The 17,561-nt window shown below is 50.4% G+C and overlaps 8 protein-coding genes and 1 non-coding gene across 9 annotated transcripts; 3 read left to right on the top strand and 6 right to left on the bottom strand.

Moving 5' to 3' along the window:
* Positions 1-750: 750 nt before the first annotated feature.
* Positions 751-3,190, bottom strand: hrdA (E3 ubiquitin-protein ligase HRD1; the record flags this gene model as incomplete). Its single annotated transcript, XM_043274650.1, has 3 exons — positions 751-2,934; positions 2,996-3,100; positions 3,167-3,190. The coding sequence occupies 3 exons, from the start codon at positions 3,188-3,190 to the stop codon at positions 751-753; spliced, it is 2,313 nt and encodes a 770-aa protein (XP_043130585.1).
* Positions 3,191-4,018: 828 nt separating this feature from the next.
* On the top strand, positions 4,019-5,722 carry Aspvir_003061 (putative MFS transporter; the record flags this gene model as incomplete). Its single annotated transcript, XM_043274649.1, has 2 exons — positions 4,019-4,270; positions 4,334-5,722. 2 exons carry the CDS (start codon positions 4,019-4,021, stop codon positions 5,720-5,722), a joined length of 1,641 nt encoding a protein of 546 aa, XP_043130584.1.
* Positions 5,723-5,889: 167 nt separating this feature from the next.
* Aspvir_r0032 lies at positions 5,890-6,009 on the bottom strand. Its single transcript, XR_006253221.1, has one exon. It is a non-coding gene; the product is annotated as a 5S ribosomal RNA (ribosomal RNA).
* Positions 6,010-6,989: 980 nt separating this feature from the next.
* On the top strand, positions 6,990-7,783 carry Aspvir_003060 (putative GPI anchored glycoprotein; the record flags this gene model as incomplete). Its single annotated transcript, XM_043274648.1, has 3 exons — positions 6,990-7,121; positions 7,190-7,317; positions 7,375-7,783. The coding sequence occupies 3 exons, from the start codon at positions 6,990-6,992 to the stop codon at positions 7,781-7,783; spliced, it is 669 nt and encodes a 222-aa protein (XP_043130583.1).
* A 95-nt stretch (positions 7,784-7,878) lies between these two features.
* Aspvir_003059 (Gfo/Idh/MocA family protein) lies at positions 7,879-9,267 on the bottom strand (the record flags this gene model as incomplete). The annotated part of the gene is made up of 4 exons (XM_043274647.1): positions 7,879-8,480; positions 8,540-8,687; positions 8,763-9,076; positions 9,135-9,267. The coding sequence occupies 4 exons, from the start codon at positions 9,265-9,267 to the stop codon at positions 7,879-7,881; spliced, it is 1,197 nt and encodes a 398-aa protein (XP_043130582.1).
* A 320-nt stretch (positions 9,268-9,587) lies between these two features.
* On the bottom strand, positions 9,588-11,253 carry Aspvir_003058 (COP9 signalosome complex subunit 1; the record flags this gene model as incomplete). The annotated part of the gene is made up of 4 exons (XM_043274646.1): positions 9,588-10,604; positions 10,659-10,939; positions 11,008-11,052; positions 11,115-11,253. The coding sequence occupies 4 exons, from the start codon at positions 11,251-11,253 to the stop codon at positions 9,588-9,590; spliced, it is 1,482 nt and encodes a 493-aa protein (XP_043130581.1).
* Positions 11,254-11,799: 546 nt separating this feature from the next.
* Aspvir_003057 (uncharacterized protein) lies at positions 11,800-12,403 on the bottom strand (the record flags this gene model as incomplete). The annotated part of the gene is made up of 4 exons (XM_043274645.1): positions 11,800-12,049; positions 12,196-12,234; positions 12,285-12,317; positions 12,372-12,403. 4 exons carry the CDS (start codon positions 12,401-12,403, stop codon positions 11,800-11,802), a joined length of 354 nt encoding a protein of 117 aa, XP_043130580.1.
* A 1,417-nt stretch (positions 12,404-13,820) lies between these two features.
* Positions 13,821-14,545, bottom strand: Aspvir_003056 (uncharacterized protein; the record flags this gene model as incomplete). Its single annotated transcript, XM_043274644.1, has 3 exons — positions 13,821-14,210; positions 14,286-14,377; positions 14,440-14,545. The coding sequence occupies 3 exons, from the start codon at positions 14,543-14,545 to the stop codon at positions 13,821-13,823; spliced, it is 588 nt and encodes a 195-aa protein (XP_043130579.1).
* A 1,875-nt stretch (positions 14,546-16,420) lies between these two features.
* On the top strand, positions 16,421-17,349 carry Aspvir_003055 (uncharacterized protein; the record flags this gene model as incomplete). Its single annotated transcript, XM_043274643.1, has 5 exons — positions 16,421-16,852; positions 16,915-16,940; positions 17,013-17,107; positions 17,160-17,217; positions 17,277-17,349. 5 exons carry the CDS (start codon positions 16,421-16,423, stop codon positions 17,347-17,349), a joined length of 684 nt encoding a protein of 227 aa, XP_043130578.1.
* Positions 17,350-17,561: the final 212 nt, after the last annotated feature.

The following is a 17,561-nucleotide window of genomic DNA, read 5'->3' as shown; positions in this document are numbered from 1 at the left end:
GTAGAAGTTTATTTTTCTTGTATCACCTTATCACTGCTAGGACAGACCATAGATACTCTATATGAAGGTGATTACTGTAGCATCCGATCTCCAAGTTCCTTCCACGGTCCCAAATTCGCCAGAAGGTAAAACACGGGACAGGGGCGAGGTTAATTTAGCTTGAGAGCCTTATTGGAGCAGCAAACCGATCTGCCCCTGATCTGCAGTCCATCATTGACTGCGGAATGGAATGGTGGATGCCATTCTTATTAGGGTATCCCCAAAATATCGAGTCTAGATACTCCGTACGCTTTTATTGTGCCTAAACAGGGGCTGAAATCAAGATCGATAAGCCCAAATCAATGATCGAGTCTATTTCGAGCATTGCAATGCTTTTGAGGTAATCTCACGTAGCGTATAGAACTTCCATCTCCAGAGGTGTCACACTTCCGTATACAAAGGTGCGACACTTGGGACGATCAGATCAACGTTTCGGTATGTAGAAGGTAAGGGTATGTACAAAGACAGGACGAGTTCTGCAGAGTTTCATGACGGAGGCTCAGAAACGGAGATAAGATCACCAGAAAAGGTAGTGGAGAGAGAAAGTATCATGTTCTTAGTACATGAAAAGCGCTGCGATATGATGGTATATACTCACAACAAACCCGGGTATGATTCGGAATCGCTCAAGAACGCCATAAAACAAAATTACAGAGGAATATGCACCATGAAGACATATCAAGACAGTTAGTGGGGCAGGCAGTCAGGGTTTTAAGCCTCCTCGTCCGCAGCATCCTCAACTGTCACCACCCGGGCCTTGCCCTTCGACGAAGATTCTGCTGATTCGTCCGCATTTGTGGCTTCATTATCCCAAGCGGACGATTCCTTCTTTTCTGACGATTCCCCGAAGACATCTTTGCCCGAATCCTGAGATGATGATCCGGTATACGAATGCGTTGCTGTCGTGGGCGTTTCCAAGCCCCAGTCAGGCAGCGAGGGAGTAGTGGATCTGGCTGCATCGACTGGACCCGAGATTTCCCCATTCATATTCGCTGCCGGCGCCGGGTTCTCAGTGGCAGGAGGATCCTCACGCACTTGCACCGTGGTGGTAGGTTCTGGGGCAGTTGTAGGAATCGGACTCGAGATACCGCTTGGACCCCGTCCCTCCGATTGAAGGGGAAGGAGAGTCCAGCCTTCTGGGAGGCTAAGGCCCTCTGGGAGTCGAGAATCGCCGGACGGAATGGCCGAGGCTTGAGGATCCGAGGTGAATTGCCGACGTAATGTTGCCGACAAAGATGAAGAGGATTGGAAAGTAGATGCTGGGGATATGGTAGTGTTCGGATCGCTGGAAGCTGCAGGCGGATCCCGAAGTCTTTGGAGCTCAGCCTGGAGCAGTCGCACATGATGCAACTGTTCGGCGGTAACACGGAGGTTGTTAATTTCCTGCATTATCTGCAGCTCCATTTGGTGAAGCTGATTCTGCATCTGCACAAAGTTGGACGATGTATTTGTCGGAAGAGCTTGGGGCACTGGTGCTGGGACTGGTCGTCCAAAACCGAGCCCAAAACCGATCTGCCTTGCACCGGGCGGGTTTGCATTATTCGCTTGTTGCGCCGGGGCATTGCCCTGATGAACTTGTTGGTGAAAATTGCGGAAGAGATCACCCCGACCAGCCCCAAAACCAATCCGGAATGGTCCAAACTGGAATATACGGGCTCTTGGTAGGTTATCAGCCGGTCCGTTCTGACCAAAAGGCTGATTGCCAGCTGGCATATTTGGTTGCGGACCGGCGCCGCCGTTGCCTTGACCACGATTGACATCCCCGAGAGGGTGATCGCGGTCACGCGGAGGCGCCATGACGGGGCGTCGGCAGGTGGGACAATTTTGTTGTCTTTCTAACCAACTCCGAAGGCAAGAAAAGTGTAAGATGTGGCCGCACGGAAGTTTCTTTGGACGTAACCTTTCGGGAATTCGAGCCCTTGGCTGAGCAGGCGCTGCCCCGCCCTCACCCGCGCCCGTAGGCTCCTGCCAATGAGCCATCTCTTCACGACAGATGATACAAACATCTTCTCTTGCTACCTCCTCAGGAGTGGCGTCTGGGTAGCGCTCGTTCATGTCCCGGGTCGCATTGCGGTAGCGGACAAAATCCATTATCCGTCGGCCGAAAGAACGGATAGTGACGACCACATCGCGAAGAATATGGATAGGCAGGCCGTAGAACATGAAAAGGATGGCGAAGAAACTCAAGTAGACCGTCAACTTGAAGAAATCGGTGAGTAAATCGAGGTAAAAGATCCAACGACCCTTCTCCTCCCATCCTGGAACGTCAAGTTCCATCTCGTCGATATCATTCTCGTCGGGAAGATCGGCAGCTGGAGGCGTCTCTCCGGTTTGGGCATTTTGGCGTATGGCTTCTTCTCTGGCGGCACGAAGTTCCCGGCGGCGCTCTTCAACCTTGGCCTTTATCTGCTGCCGTGTTATGTATAGCTCAACTAGTGAGATGGTGTACCTGGCGGCGGTTGAGCTCGAAAGGATAGTGAGGACCGCAAACTCAAACCCGAACATAACCATCATATCCGGCCGCGCTTGTTCAAGAACGGTCGTTATGCAATATTTCAGCATGAATGAATCGAACAGAACTGCCAGTATGAGGGAAACCGCCAGGCGGGTGTGAAACAAGCGCGGATTGGCCGGGGGTTGCTGCTCCAGGAACTCGACGCGGCCTTCACCAATCCAGCCCCAGACCTTTCCAACCAGTAGACAAATAAACATGACCAAGAACCATCCGCCAAGTTCCCCTCGGAATATCGTCATTGCCAAGCATGTTTCTGTGACCGCAAACCATGCCTTTTCGTAAAGCTGTTCGGTTTCAATTGGCCGCAAGGGTCCGTATAGGAGACGTTGAAGCCAGAACAACAGGAACCCGACGACGAGAAGACACAAATTTGTAAGTATCTGCGGCAAGTCAGTATTCTTCGTTATTTCGCCAGCCTCGAACGACCATTGGGAGACTCACCATGAGATTCGCACTGCTCTGAGAAAGATATACGCAAGCAGCGTAAAAATTAGCTCTCTGATGAAGCGCCTTCAGAACAACGGCCGTAGCCAGAGCCGCAGAGGCCTATAGAAGATGTTGGTCAGCCTGTTGTCGAGTCCAAGCCTCCTCCGCCTCGTGCGAGCAGCTTACCCCAGCATAAGCGGCTAGTCTCATGGCCACAAACTAAAGGAGGCGAGTTGGGAGCCCTATGTCATTGATATAGACACAGAATGGGATGCAGCTTAAGTTTATGCTAAGGTCAATAATGCATTAGAAAGTCTGTTGATGTACAGCGTCCCTAGCGAGTGAGAGATTAGAAATGTGGCCGGAGATGGATCGCGTGTACGGAGGTTTTGGACAGCTATACCTGTAGACTAAAGGTACAACTCGTGGGGAACAATTCGGCCCACCGCCCGAGCTCCTTGCCTTACGTCAGCGGATCATCAGCTTATCAGCTATAACCCAGGAGTCAAGACTCCCGTCGATATTCCCGAGTATATCCTTTGTTTTTGTGATTGAGAGGACTGTCAGAAATTAGATGGCGAATTAGACTTTGATGTTGGCGGCTTTTGGTGGATTTTAATTGCTTCGAATGGCCATCGATTGCAATGCAGCCCTGCACTGAAATACTGCGGAATATAAACAAACAGGCAGAAGCTGATAGAACTGCTGTTTCACTTCGAAGATTCCGTAGTATGTTCTCCCCTCGTCTAAAATTGATTTGCATTAAGTTCCTGGATTTTCAGATCGAATATCCAATGCGAGTCGTCGATCTGGGAATGGAAATTCAGATCATGTGACCTAGATGTCAGCACAAGTGATGGCATGCATCAGCCATAATCATCATCTTCAGCTCAATCCCCATCGAATCATTCTCATTGCCTCGCTTGGATTCTGATGCAGAATCTCTCTAGAGCAGAGTCGGATATAAAGAGGAGTCGAAAGGTCTCCGCAGACTTACCAAGCACATCGGTCAGACTATGATTTGGGTGATGTGATGTGATGGCGTCACAACCAGCTCTATTTACAGCTACCCGCACTCAGACACTCACATATCTGCTTGCCGTCTGTCCATTCTCCATTGCCTTTTTGGTCTTCGTCAATTCATCTGTTTCGTTCGTTGTCACTGAATTGATTGGACTACACGATGGTGAAGGAGACGCTGTTGGCACCTTAGGATTCGCTGATGAACTCCTCGCGCTGGCCGCGTGCCCTTTATGGGGAGTGCTTTCTGATCGTGTAGGCGTCCGCAATGTATGTTCCGACAATCTTATCTACAAATGTATTTTTATTATCACTGACATGCTCTCAACAAAGGTTTGCGTCATCGGCTACGGCATCATAGCCGTATCGCTGGTCGTGTTCGTGCAATCAAGAAATGTCTACCCTCAGCTGCTACTGGGAAGGTTATTCTTCAGCCTTGGAGGCTCTGCAGTCTCGACCATGGTGACAGCGGTCTTACCTGCCGTGGCCGGACGGACTTCAAGCGAGCATCTGCGTCTCAGGGAAGAATCCCAGACTGAGGCGAAGTCTCCTTCCTCTAGGCTAGCCGGATTTGTGGGCATGTGCGCTGGCGGCGGCGCCCTCATAGCTCTGGCCATTTTTCTTCCTCTACCCGCTCGTTTTCAGAGCTGGGGTTACTCTCCCCCGGAAGCCATCCAGTACAGTTACTACTTGGTTGCTTCGGTGGCGCTTCTGGTCAGCTTCTGCTGCCTGATAGGTCTCAGGGGTCTTGCAAGCGAAGAAGAAAAGGGATGGTACTTATTGTGGGCCTCCCCCAAGACATCTGTGTCCGAGATCGACCGGCTAGACTTGAGCAAAGGAGTGATACAATTAACGTACCTCGATCAACTTGGTACAGCACTTTACTTAGGGCTACGAAACCGGGACATATTCCTCGGTTATCTGGGAGGTCTTGTTGCACGCGCCTCATCTGTTGGCATTTCATTGTTTATTCCCCTTTTTGTCAACCACTACTATCGGCGATCTGGCCTATGTGGTCATGAGCAGGGCGAGGTGCTAGAATCGATACCGAGAGATATCAAACAAACATGCCGCAAAGCCTACATCTTGGCTTCCATCTTGACCGGCGTCTCTCAGCTAGTTGCTCTGATCGCGGCACCGGCGTTTGGGTATCTGCCAGAACGATCGCGACGGTACCATGCACCGCTTCTGTTCGCATCTTTGGCTGGTATTCTTGGCTATACTGTGTTTGCGCTGTTGCCTAGTCCTCAATATAGCGGATCGGACGGCAGTGCAGGTGTCTTCGTTCTAATGGGTCTGATCGGTATCAGCCAGATCGGGGCCATTGTCTGCAGCCTGGCGGTCTTGAGCAATGGTATCCTCAGTATCAGTCTTGATTCTGACGGCTCAGAGATATTTCACACAGAAGAGGGTCCCGTTAGTACTGCGACTAACCAGGGAAACCAAGACGTCGACGAGCATCAGCCCTTGCTGCAGAGATCTACGCGTCACAGGGGTCACCAGTTGTCCCACCTGAAGGGATCAATTGCTGGTGTTTATTCCCTGTATGGAGGGGCGGGAATATTGTTTCTAACCAAGCTTGGAGGTCTACTGTTCGATGATCTGTCTCCAGGAAGTCCGTTCTATATAATGGCCGGCTTCAATGCTGTACTGCTTCTTGCAGGGATCGCCACTGGCGCAATGAGCTATTCGAAAAAGTCTGCCCGCCGTGCTGAGGCTTAGCTCTTTACAAATCAGCACCTGAATATGTATACAAGCCACCAAAGGACCTCGAGTCTTTCTCCCTCCGCGGGAGCTCCAACTAAGGTAACTTTGTCCATGGAATCAGATCAACTTCAAGATGAATTAGTTAGGTTGTATCCTACCTACAACGAATAGAAAAAAAAAAAAACATACAACAGCCGGGATTCGCTGGTGGTCACCCACCCAACTACTAACCGGCCGGCGTGTGGCTTAAGTACGGCTGAGCGGACGGGAAGCCCTGTTTTCCACACCCTATGGTCGTATGTAGCAGTTAAGGAGATGACAGTAGTTCATATGGAGATTCATGTACGCAATAAACCCCAGGATTTACATCTCGAACAGCTTTGGGACCGAAACTGCAGTTTTGTCGTCAACCGCGGCATATCAATTTAGCCAGCACTACCTGATGGGCCGACAGTGCGTTTATCTCACGGGAGATTTGCAAGACGAAGAATTGTTACGATTTGATGGCTGTATTTCTCAATCATTGCCCGCTTATTACTTGACGCAATGGACTTCGCATAACATAAAGACAGCGACCAAGAGCTACGCTCTCATTGTTGCCCAAATATCAGAGGAATCTTCCATAGAGATAGCTTACCCTAGATGTATTCTTCACCCACAGACGCTTTACCCAAAAAAGGCAAAGTCAATAACCGAGCCGCATTTTCAATTCTTCAGCTAGTCCTGGAAAGGTCTAGCTGCCGCATCGGTATTTCCCACCAATGGTGTTAGTGCACAATCAACCAATCAGGATTTGCAAAACTAACTCTGGGACTCCTCCATGAATCATGTCCCTGAATTAACCACCAATCTCGCCTTGTGCCGCTGAACTCGACTCCGCCTCTGAAAGTCTGGGCCTGGAATAGACTTGAGCTAAAAGCTTGTCAGCATGGGAAACTGTTTCATTTGAGTTGGATGCATTATTATTAGTGAGCAAGTTAGCAGCCTGCCAACCGCTAATGGCTGACTCGTAAGATGAGCATTATTTATCAGGGGCATGATGCCCCCCCAGAGGCGAACATTCTTGAGTCCCTGTCCATCGTGATTTTTTGTTCTCATCTTTTGAACATTCGTTGAATTGTCCTTGCGGCGACCCGTCACTCGTTTACGCCTGTACGACCAAAGATACCTGAATCATTATATTTCTGACAACTACCTTTTTCGTCGTTCTCTTTCCGACGCCCTCCATCTATCCAAATCCAGACTTTGTTCCATATAACCACTTTCATTGAGATTCCACAAGATGCGTTCGAACACCATCCGCGCTCTTACGCTTCTGACAGCCACCGCGGCCACAGTCGCTGCTGAGAGCACCGTGTCGCTGTTCATGCCCTACGCTGATCCCCAGAGTCTTGTGGCGGAAGTCGTCGGCAGTGTACGTTTGTCGGACATCATCACTGCTCAATATTCTGCAAGATCATCTATTCTGACGTGAGAACCTAGAGCGGCTCTGCAACCACCTACGTCGTCAACTGCGCCTCTGCCGGGGATGACTGCGGTATGCCCTCAAGCGGTTTCACAATTGTCCAAGGCGCCTCGACGGTGCAGCAGACGTATTCTTACGACGACTAGTATGTCGCCCTTGTGGTGAAAAGCAAATGGAACCACGCCGCTGACATCCTCAACAGCTACGCCGCATACGCGTGCAATCTCGACGGCACCACCTCCATCTCCTGCCTCATATCGGAGATGGACAGCACCACAACCCGTGTAACTGCGACCGCCATGACCACAGACATGGGCTCTTTCTTTCTGCCCGTTGTGGTGACCGGCACTGCCACCGCCGGTGCCCATGCCACTACCGGAGCATCCGTCACAGGGAGCACGGCTTCGGCGACTGGAAAGACTACTACCCTGGCCACGTCGGGCCCGTCTGCGACGAGCGGCGCCCAGGCCACTGGCTCCTCGGCTTCGGCTTCGGCTTCGGCCTCGGCGTCCCACAGCTCTAGCGGAAACGCTGCCGTGCCTCAGATTACTGGGAATGTCAACTGGGCTGTTGGGGGCGCTGCTATGGCAATGGCTCTGGCCCTGGCTTAATGGCTTGATGAATTCTGTAAAGTTATTTGCTTGGAAACGCGATCTGCTGTACAAAACTATCAAATCGTTATACATGAAAATTGAATAATGCTACTTCATCCCAGCTTAGTTCCGAGGGACGGCCGCACAGGCAAATTGGCCGCCTTGTACAGGGAATCAATTGACTCCATCTGCCAGATACTCTCCTCCCCGCTCACCCAATACGCCGGCGTCTTCCCTTTCACCGCATCCACAAACGCCTCCAGCTGCCACCGATACGTACTCCAGTGCGGATTCCCGCCCTTCGCCCCCGTGCTCGTCACCACGTTGCCCCACAAGGGACCTCCAGAGTACTGCTTCTTATAGCTCACCTTGCCCGTCGACTTGTCCGTGATGGAGATGTAATGGTACAGATGCGGCATCATGGCGTTATAGAAGTAGACAATCGCCTTCTCCGTCTCGACCTCGATGGACGGCAACTCCCAGACCCGCGGAATCACGCCCGCGACTTTCTCGCGCGCCATGTCCGTGTACACGCGGCTGTGCACGGGGTTGCCGTCCGGGCCCTGGAAGTCAATGTGCGCGTACATGGCCGCGTCAACGCGCGGGTCATCCTGGGACGGCCGCACGCTGACGGAGATGATCTCCTGCGGGAGCTGCGCATGCAGCGCAAAGCGCGTAAACGAGAGCGCATAGGTCATATCCATTGCCGAGCCGCCTATACCTCGTCAAAAACCACTTGCCCTGCACAAGGGGACATCAAAACTGAAAACTCACCCGCCAGGTCAAACTTCCACCGGATATCGCCCCAGGGGACACCAGGACTAGCCGTCATAGCGGCCTTTGTGCAAATTATCTTCCCGTATTGTCTCGAATCCAGGATCTGGCGCCATGCATGCGCAGCCGGATGGAACTGCCAATGGAACTTACATCCTGTCAACCCTTGCCCTGCGCCAAATCCAAAGACAGTGGGAAAAAAAGGAAAAGAGACAAAACTTACAGCCTCCTCAACAATCAGCCCCTTCTCCCTCCCCAGCTCAACCAACCTCTTCGCCTCGTCCGCATTAGACGTAAACGGTTTCTCGCAGAGCACATGCTTCCCGGCCTTGAGCGCCTTCGCCGCCCACTCGTAGTGCAGCCCGTTCGGCGTGGAAATGTACACAATATCGACGTCCGGATCGTCCAGGAGATCCTGATACGAGCCGTAGGCTTTGGTGAAATGGTACTTTTTCTGGTGCTTTTGGGCTGTCGAGAGGTCGCGCGAGGCGATGCCGTGGAGGATGACTGACGGGTGGGATTCGGCGGGGTGGATGACTAGGAGGGTTCGGTTAGTATTTTGGCGTGGCGTTATAAAGAAGCAAAGTAAACTTACTGGCTGCAGGGTTGATTTGGGCGGTTGAGATGACGCCGAGTTTCAATGCGTCGGGGGTTTTACTGGGGGTGCTGTGAAGCCACGAGTAGACGTATTGGTGTAAGAATGTAGCGGCTTGGTCGACGAGCGCCATGATCACAACAAATGCAATGACGATTGTTTGAAGCTGAGAATTGGTCGGATTCGTTTGGTTACTGTAAGCTTGAGATCATTTATATTGGCATTGCACTTGGTGGTGTGAGGTCTTGCAACGGGGCTATGACGTTATACCTTCATCAGCTTCCCTCACACCTGATATTGACAAGCGGATACCCCTCTAATGTATTCGAATAATTATTCTGTCATAGGCCTAATCAAATGGTTTAGGTCATATGCACAGAACATTGCAGAGAAGGATGCTCAATTCATAAACCATAAAATACGGTCTTCTTTCTCCGAATGTCTCGTAGGTCATCACCGAGAGTACTTGCCCCCTAGCCCAGCCAATCCCTTTCCAACGCCTCGATCCTCTGGCCGGAGCTTTCTCTCTTCTCCCGGTGCCCGCACCTCTAGCCCTGCACGAAGGATGTTAGTCCGCAACAGCCGGAGATGTGCCTCTTTTCTGAAGTTGACAAGGCTCTCCAGTGCTGCTCGCTGCACGTCCGTCCGTAGATCGGTCTGCTTAGATACAAGCACGCCCTTCTCCAAGTCAATCCGAGCATCCAGCGTCCCATCCTGGATCAGGCTGATCAGCTCTTGCACGAACGGCGAGTTGAAGTCGGTCGGATGCGCTTGGCCGCCAGCGACCCCTGGAGCAAAGATCTTCAACATGGAATCAAGCGTCACGCGGCTGAAAGGAACGAGGTATTGCTGGATAGCCTTGGTGCGGATGCGGGTGAAAAGGGTGCTGACATGACGTTGAAGGTGGATGTCAAGTAGATAATCGGCTTTGTAGGACTCAAGGATCTCCAAACAAGGTCGGAACTTTGAATTGCAGAAAAAGGAGATCGCCCGGCGAATATGCGGTTCTAGTTCGAGGAAATTGCGGAACGAGTTGTTGTCGAGGACGCGGCGCTGGAGCTCGTTACGATCCATCGACGCAAGAGCACAGAGCCCACCATAGACCGCCACGTCGTTCGATGTGACGACTTCGTTGTAAGAATCCCCAAGCGATGGATCAGTGGTCAAGAAACTGTTCGCAGCATCCAAGTACGATCCGGAGTGCAGCTGGGACAAGCCCAAGGCGGATGACATCTTAGGTTGATTCTTCGCCTGATCTTCCGGTTTCGACTGGAGGTTGCGCAGCCGGTGCACGTTGGATTGTACACTCAACCAGTCTCCCCGCTCGATCGCCACATTGATAATCTTGAACAACATAGACGCGATGTGGCTGGGTGTTGTGCAGTAGTCCCTCATGCGGGAGTAGGCCTTGGAAGCGGCCAGCAGGTTGCCGATCTGATGGTAGTGTAGTCCGAGATCTTCGTTGCCCATCTGCGAACATGTCAGTATGCATCGCCGCTGATTCCAGCAATATTCCAAACTTACCCGTATGCTCTCCTTGATCAGATTGTTCTTATAGCCCCTCAGCTCGTGCTCTAACCGGTCTGTCTCAGACTTCACAACTCTCTGCATATGGTCCACCCATTTCGTGTCCTCAATGGCTTCAGGTTCATTCGGAGAGACTTCCGCCAGTGCGCGTACAGCCTGTTGGTACCTGACCACATCTTTTCCCGACTTCGCTTCAGCAATCGCAGCCTTGAGCGCTTCCGTAGAGAGATACGTGGAGCAAGTGCCTATGAGGTACAAGCGGTTGAATTTGGTCCGTCCTGTTGTGCGAGTATCAATTAGTTGCGGCCGTCAGAGCTTTGTGCGCATACCATGTTTTCCTACTAACCGTTGTAGTTCGCAATGTAAGACTCGAGTTCGAATTTAGGTGGATCTTCAATGCACATTAGCCATTGACCGTTAATCTCCCCGCTCGTATAGCCGGGGACAACTCACCATCAACCTTTACAAAAGGCGCTGATGCTATCATGTTCCCATTTGTACCCTCTGGATCAACCATCCCTGCACTAGAGGCCTGTCCCGCGTATAAACCAGGTTGAGGTGCATCGAAAGCATCTGGGAGTGTTGAGTCCATGGCGTCGTCGTGGTGCACGTGCAACGCCTGCGTCGACGGCACGGTAGGTCTTTTGGGTCAGATTTAATTTGGACACAATAGTATAGGGAGAATCTTCAAGTGGGGTTCTGATATGCAGAAAAGAAGCACAATGCAGAATTCCCAAAGCTGATCTCAGAGATCCTTGATAGGGCGATGCGGAGAACAGTGTACTGGACAATGGGCGGAGAGCTAGTGACAGCAGTAAAGTAACGGAAGTAACCAGTAGGAATGATTTTTTGACAAGTACTTTTGAACCCACAGCTTCGTTCTATAGACGATGGCTCTCAACTCGTAATAGATATGAGATTGCAACTCTAGAGGCACTAAGGATGGAGTATCGAAGTCATCATCACCGTCATTATTTGGCATTCTAATCTCCAAGGCACCGTCGTCGAGGATTGACCGCCAAATTCACCGCCTCCATTCTTCTCCCGACAAAACAATAATAATTTTGATCTCTTTGTACCGTTGAACGGCAATCAGACCATCTCCAGTGCAAGTATAGGAAAGCAAGTGCTCAGTTCATCAGATAATGTCAAAGATCCCGTCACCATGATCTCCGACTACAGCTCCTGTCATCACGGTATCAACCTGCGCTGTCGAATCCCAGTGTGAAACATATTCTCTCTCCGGGTGGTCCATGGAGGCAATTTCAGCCAAGATATTTTCATTGACTGGCCCCCGGTTGTTCGAGTTTGCAGGCAGCCTAGTTTCGTTACCGAGTCTCAGGGGAAGACCATCTGATGCCGCCTGAGAACGGCCGGCCGGCTCAGACCTGAAGGAGTGATCGCCGCTATGAACTTCAATATCAGTTTATGCAATAAGCATAGGAACGAAGCGTCAAGCCGACCTTGGGTTTGTGCTATTTCGCAGTGAGCTTCAGGCTTACGCGAGTGAACAGGACTACTTGATATTACTTACTGATTCTCGTCTGCAATGGTCGAGTCGCTTGTTGACGAGCTGTGGGGAAAGTCAGCATTAACGACGATCCTACCGGGGTCTTCCCTCACTAGGTAGAATAAAGGACTGAGGATGAGGATGAGCTAGGATAACTGTCAACATTGAGCCTGGCACATCCGTTGAAATACGATACATACCCAACCGTTATGACGGATGCGTTTCCCGCCATACTGATTGCACTTTTTCTTTTGTCATCTATAGATCCGTAGACATGCGAAATGAGGTGCTTACCGTGTATTCGGCGGGGGAGGCGGCGGTGGCATAGACTGGACAGCTGCATAGTTGCCACGGCTGGCATGATTGTACTAGCGTGTATGTCAGTCCTATTTCTGTGATATAGTTGCACGTCCACATCTACCGTGTTGCCCTCCCTTCTAGTAATTCGCTCTCTCATGCGACGGCTGGCATTCAACCATCTTCTCCGACGGCGCCAATCTGGTCTATTGTTTGTATTTTCCGATGGCGTCGAGATTCTCTCCGTTTCGTTGGGAAGTTGCAGCATCATCGACACGTGGCCCTGCATCAAACGTCAGTCTACGGTATAATGATGATGAGTTCAATCGTCAAGGCACATACGAGGAACATCAAACCCTCTCTTAGAGGGCATCTGATCAGGGGATGACCTCTCTGCAAGCAGAGTTGACAAAACGGACCCTGCTGCTCATCAGCAATCACCTCACCGTTGAGCCTATTCAATAGCATTCGAGAGGTGCTGGCTCATGCATACCCTAGGCATTCTGTCAGTACGACCTCGTCTACGTACGTTGCGATGACAATTCAAGAAGAAGGATGATCTGAGTCGAAAGAGAGAAGCAGGTCGCTGAGACGGCTTGACTGCGGGTACACATGCTCTTCCAGGCAGAACTGAATCCAACCGAGAGATTACTGCTGAGAGATGAACGTGACGGGCAGCGAGATGCACAGGAAAGAGTCTCCCGGAGGAAGGAACGGGGTAGAAAGACGAGACGGAGCAGGAAAGACTCATCAAACAGGGGAGTCTTGAAAGAGTGTACCAGCCAAATCCGAGATGAACAGCCAGTCCCAGCACTGACTGTGAGAACCAGTACCTAGGTACCTTATTTATCTCCCAGGTGCCCATATCCTATCCGTCACTGTTCGTTTCTTTACTGTTATGCATGCCGTTCGATCCGGGTCAAGGTGTTGTAAGGCAAGACGGACGTACCTTCCACATCAGCTGGAGTAAATGCTCATCTCGTAGTTCCGTCGCTGTGTTTGATAGCTAATGCCGCTACAACCAGTCATACTCTTAGTTATTAAGAAGACGTATCTGCAACAGATCCAGAGAAGCACCGTGATTATGATTATTCAGATAGGCATAGGTCGTGAAAGTTGATCAACATGTCACAGAACAAAATAAGGCGTCCGCAAAGTCTTGAAAAGAATAAGCTGGGAATGCCAGTAGCGGGGACTCCATGCTATATGCAAAGGAAAACAGAAACAGAGACATAAAATGACGCTCATGTGTCTTCGAATGACATCAATAAGAAGAAATTACAATCCAGAAAACTATCCCGAGCTGTATCAATCTACAGCCCACAGTCTAGTGGGGGTTCAGCGCAAGCTGTTTACAGCAGCACTGCGAATCCAGCAATGAAACCACCCACCACAACACACAGACCATACACATGGCCGATGCCAACGGACGAGACCCTGACTGCCGCGTTCTTGCTCGTGGCCTCTCCTGTGAATGCGGCCAAAGTCGTGGTCGTAGCAGCATTGTTAGTAGGGTTCGATGTGGCACTGCTGGTCGTAGTGACATTGTGGCGCGTGGGATTTTGAGCTCCACAAGGGTGATCAGAGCGACAAGCAGACTGACAGGCTGAGTTGGAGCTGTCGCATCGATCAACACACTCGTTGTTTTCCTCGGTGCAGAGGTAGTAGGGAATGGTCTGAGAGTATTCGGAAGTGTTTGGAGAGATGCCGTTGGAGCAAATACACTCGTAAGACAGAGAATCCTATCCAAAAATAAAAAAGAAGTCTGTCAGCAAATTATTCTAGGAGGTGGCCCGAGGTGTCGGATTTTGACTTACAGAGTCGCAGTCGTTCTTTCTTGGATTGCTAGTGGCATTGATTTGAAGACAGAGGAGGGGACAGGACGAGGTCTGATCGAGACACCATTTGCCTGGCAGGGGCAAAGTAGTCAGACAGAGCTCGAGTGTAAGATCTAATGTATTTGAGACCTACTTCGTATTGCGGGGTCGATGGCACTGATGTTGACGGCAGTCCATGTTTGGCTGCTGACCAGTCCGACCATTGAGGCTGCGACAATGAGAGCACGAGAGAAGATCATATTGTCTATGATAGTGTGTCGACGATTGAACGAGGAAGACGTGACAATTGCAGGGTTTTTCAGCTTTGTAAGCTCTATTCGGTGCGAGTCTAAGGATAGTCTGAGAGTCAAGGTCTCAAAGGAGTATGAGAGAGAGCGAAGAAAGATTTCTGGAAGAACCCAAAGGTCAAGGACAATGCCCTCTGCCCTTATGACACAGTCGACTACTGATAAGGAAGCTCTGAATGGAAAGTGGAAGAAGAAGAAGGGTTCTCGGAATTGACCTGGGAACCACCGAACCAAGCGTACAAGTGGAGAAGCAAACAAGTCGACAGTGAGGAGAAGCTCCGGATGGACTACTGAATATGGTCGACGCAGGAGCTTTTAAACAAGCCAGTCCGTAGTCCATGGTACTACTGCAGCAGTAGACTGGTAAAGTACTAGCGCTACACAACATTTGAGACTAGAGAGTCTACTCTATCTGTCACAGGAAACTGGTGGCGAGCTATCCGAGTCAGTAGTACGGAGCAGTGTATGTAGTACGATACTCCGTATCTAGTCACCTGCCAAGTATGGTATCGGATCATCCAGCCTTCCTTGGTTTGCAGCAATCTTGGAAGAGAAAGTCGGGTGGTTAGCATGGGATTGTCTCGTTTGTAAGGTAGAAGATGACTCCAAAAGCAATCTAGAATATGGATCAGATCGGCTGGTGGCCGGAAATAAAGGGAGTCTGCTGTGTTAAGGGGCTACTGTTTTCTCTTGAAGAAAAAAAGAAAAAAATTTAAAAAATTTGTCGATCCGGGGGAATGCTCAATAATGCAAACAAGGGTCTGCATCCCGAGCCCAGAACCCCTATCGGTGCTGGGAATCCACATTCTTCCTATCGAACGTGTGATGTCCCAAGTTTACAAACTGCAAAATTCGTACTTCAATAATCCAAATCCTTATCAATGTGTCTTCTCCGCACCTGACGCTGGAGCCGAAACATGGTGCTGGGATGTTTTGGAAAAGAAGAGAGCCGATCAATATTATTGACGGGTAACTGCTTGGAGAGGTGTCCAGATGTCTCACCTGGAGACATTGACTTTTCCCAAAAGCAAGAAATCTGGTTGGACGGAACCACTCTTGGCTTCTTCTAGTGTTTACACTAGATGGGTGGTACTGGTCGCTAACAGAACGAGGATGAAGGTGATTTCGGAAGAACGGCTAATGCTGTCCGAGATCCTCAAAGGAAGATACTCTTTGAACAGATAGTCAGGCATAAGTTGGAACGGAGAAAAGAAGATGATTTCTTTATCAACAATAACTGAGGACAGCTGCGGCAGCATTCCGAGGGCGATGAAGAACCAAAAGTGAATGAAGTGACTAGTACGAATAAGGAAACCTGCTGACTCATGACTTTCTTCTCCAATTTTCGGTATTCTTGGAAGTCCCGTGATCTGGCCATTATTTGGCCTGAGGACACCAAGACAAGGAAACCGATCCGAGTATCAAGAAATGTAAGGCCATCGATGGTCAAAGGACACTGGTTATGTCTCAGACTCGTCATCGAGTTCTCAAGTAACATTGCATCTGATCTGACTTCTTTTCTATTTTTACTTTCCTCTCAACGCCTCTCAGACTCTCGCTGCATATCTACTACATCCACTTGAGCAGGACTCAGACCAACCACCCGGCAAGCTTCGCTAGTGAACCCCGTTAGTGTTCAATATCAGTGCCTCCCCGTACCCTTGCTTCCACCGTTTGCTCCCCTCATTTTAGGTTGCATTTCATTCCGTTTTACTTACTTGTTTTAGTTAAATATTACAGAGTACCAGAATTTGATTGTCACTCTCCCTGTCTGGTTATCGTCTGTGCCAGCACGTCCAACCCCCTCCTAGGTACCCAGTTAAATGGATGGAGCCAGCGAATGAGGAGACCGGTTCGGTGCCTCGGCCGCAGCCGTTATCCTCCCCTCCCCAGTTTTCCACCACCACATCCTCCCCCGCAGTCAATACAGATACAATTGTCTCTGCTGCACTATCCGACGGGGTTAGCGTGAGCAATGGCTCTGTCCTCCCGCAAGCCCGTCATGCCTCGTCCAGTGATCGTCCCGTCTCCGGTGTGATTCCGCCGTACTGGAGCCACCACCGGAATGCATCCCGCACATCTCAGATCTCTCTGGATCAGCCGGCCATCACATTAGAGGATCACTCTGAGGATCCCAACTCGGAAACCAGCCGGGGTCTCTGGGCCAAGAGTGTCACCGTCGATGACTATGCGGTTGTCAAAGGGAAGACCGGAGTAGGAGCGTATGTGGTTTGGAATTGCAGAATACAAACCCTTGATGTATGTTTTCTCCACGTTCGTGACCTACAATCGATATTGGCCTGATGCTAACATAGCCGTAGGGCGGTCCCATCACTGTCCGCATGAGGTACGTCCCGACCATATCATCCTATCGGAGTCGAATAGCTGGACGACAGTTCGTCTTGCTCACAACGCACAGATATTCCGAATTTGACGAGCTACGACAGCAATTGCAAGCCTCATTTCCACATGCGAAAAACGCTTTACCAGCACTGCCTCCTAAAAGTGTGCTCTGTATGTTTCTCTCTCTGGGCAGAGCCGACCCTCCGTTAACGATTATCCCCAGATAAGTTTCGCCCTGCATTTCTTGAATCCCGACGAGTCGGCCTGGAATATTTCTTGAAGTAAGTTTGCCATCCGGTCAAGAACGAGTTCCCATCTGGAGCCAACCTTGGATATCTAGCTGCGTCCTACTCAATCCCGAATTCTCGGGCTCGCCCATCGTCAAGGAGTTTCTCTTTGGTCGGATGTGCTAGTACCATTTTCACTCGATCGATTGTCTTATCTCGAAATCATGGCGACCAATTAGTCAACTCACTATTGCATTGGTCTCGAGGCATTTAGGGTAAAAGTCCGGGTTGAAATACATGAGCAATGACCACATGAAGATACGGCATCATTCTAAAACAACACTGGGATCGGCTACCGATACACAGTTAGCATGATATTAAATGAAAAAAGCCTACAT

The sequence above is a fragment of the Aspergillus viridinutans genome (assembly GCF_018404265.1).
Source record: "Aspergillus viridinutans IFM 47045 DNA, scaffold_13, whole genome shotgun sequence".
Classification (NCBI taxonomy): Eukaryota; Fungi; Ascomycota; class Eurotiomycetes; order Eurotiales; family Aspergillaceae; genus Aspergillus; species Aspergillus viridinutans.
This window is presented reverse-complemented; position numbering and strand designations above follow the sequence as displayed.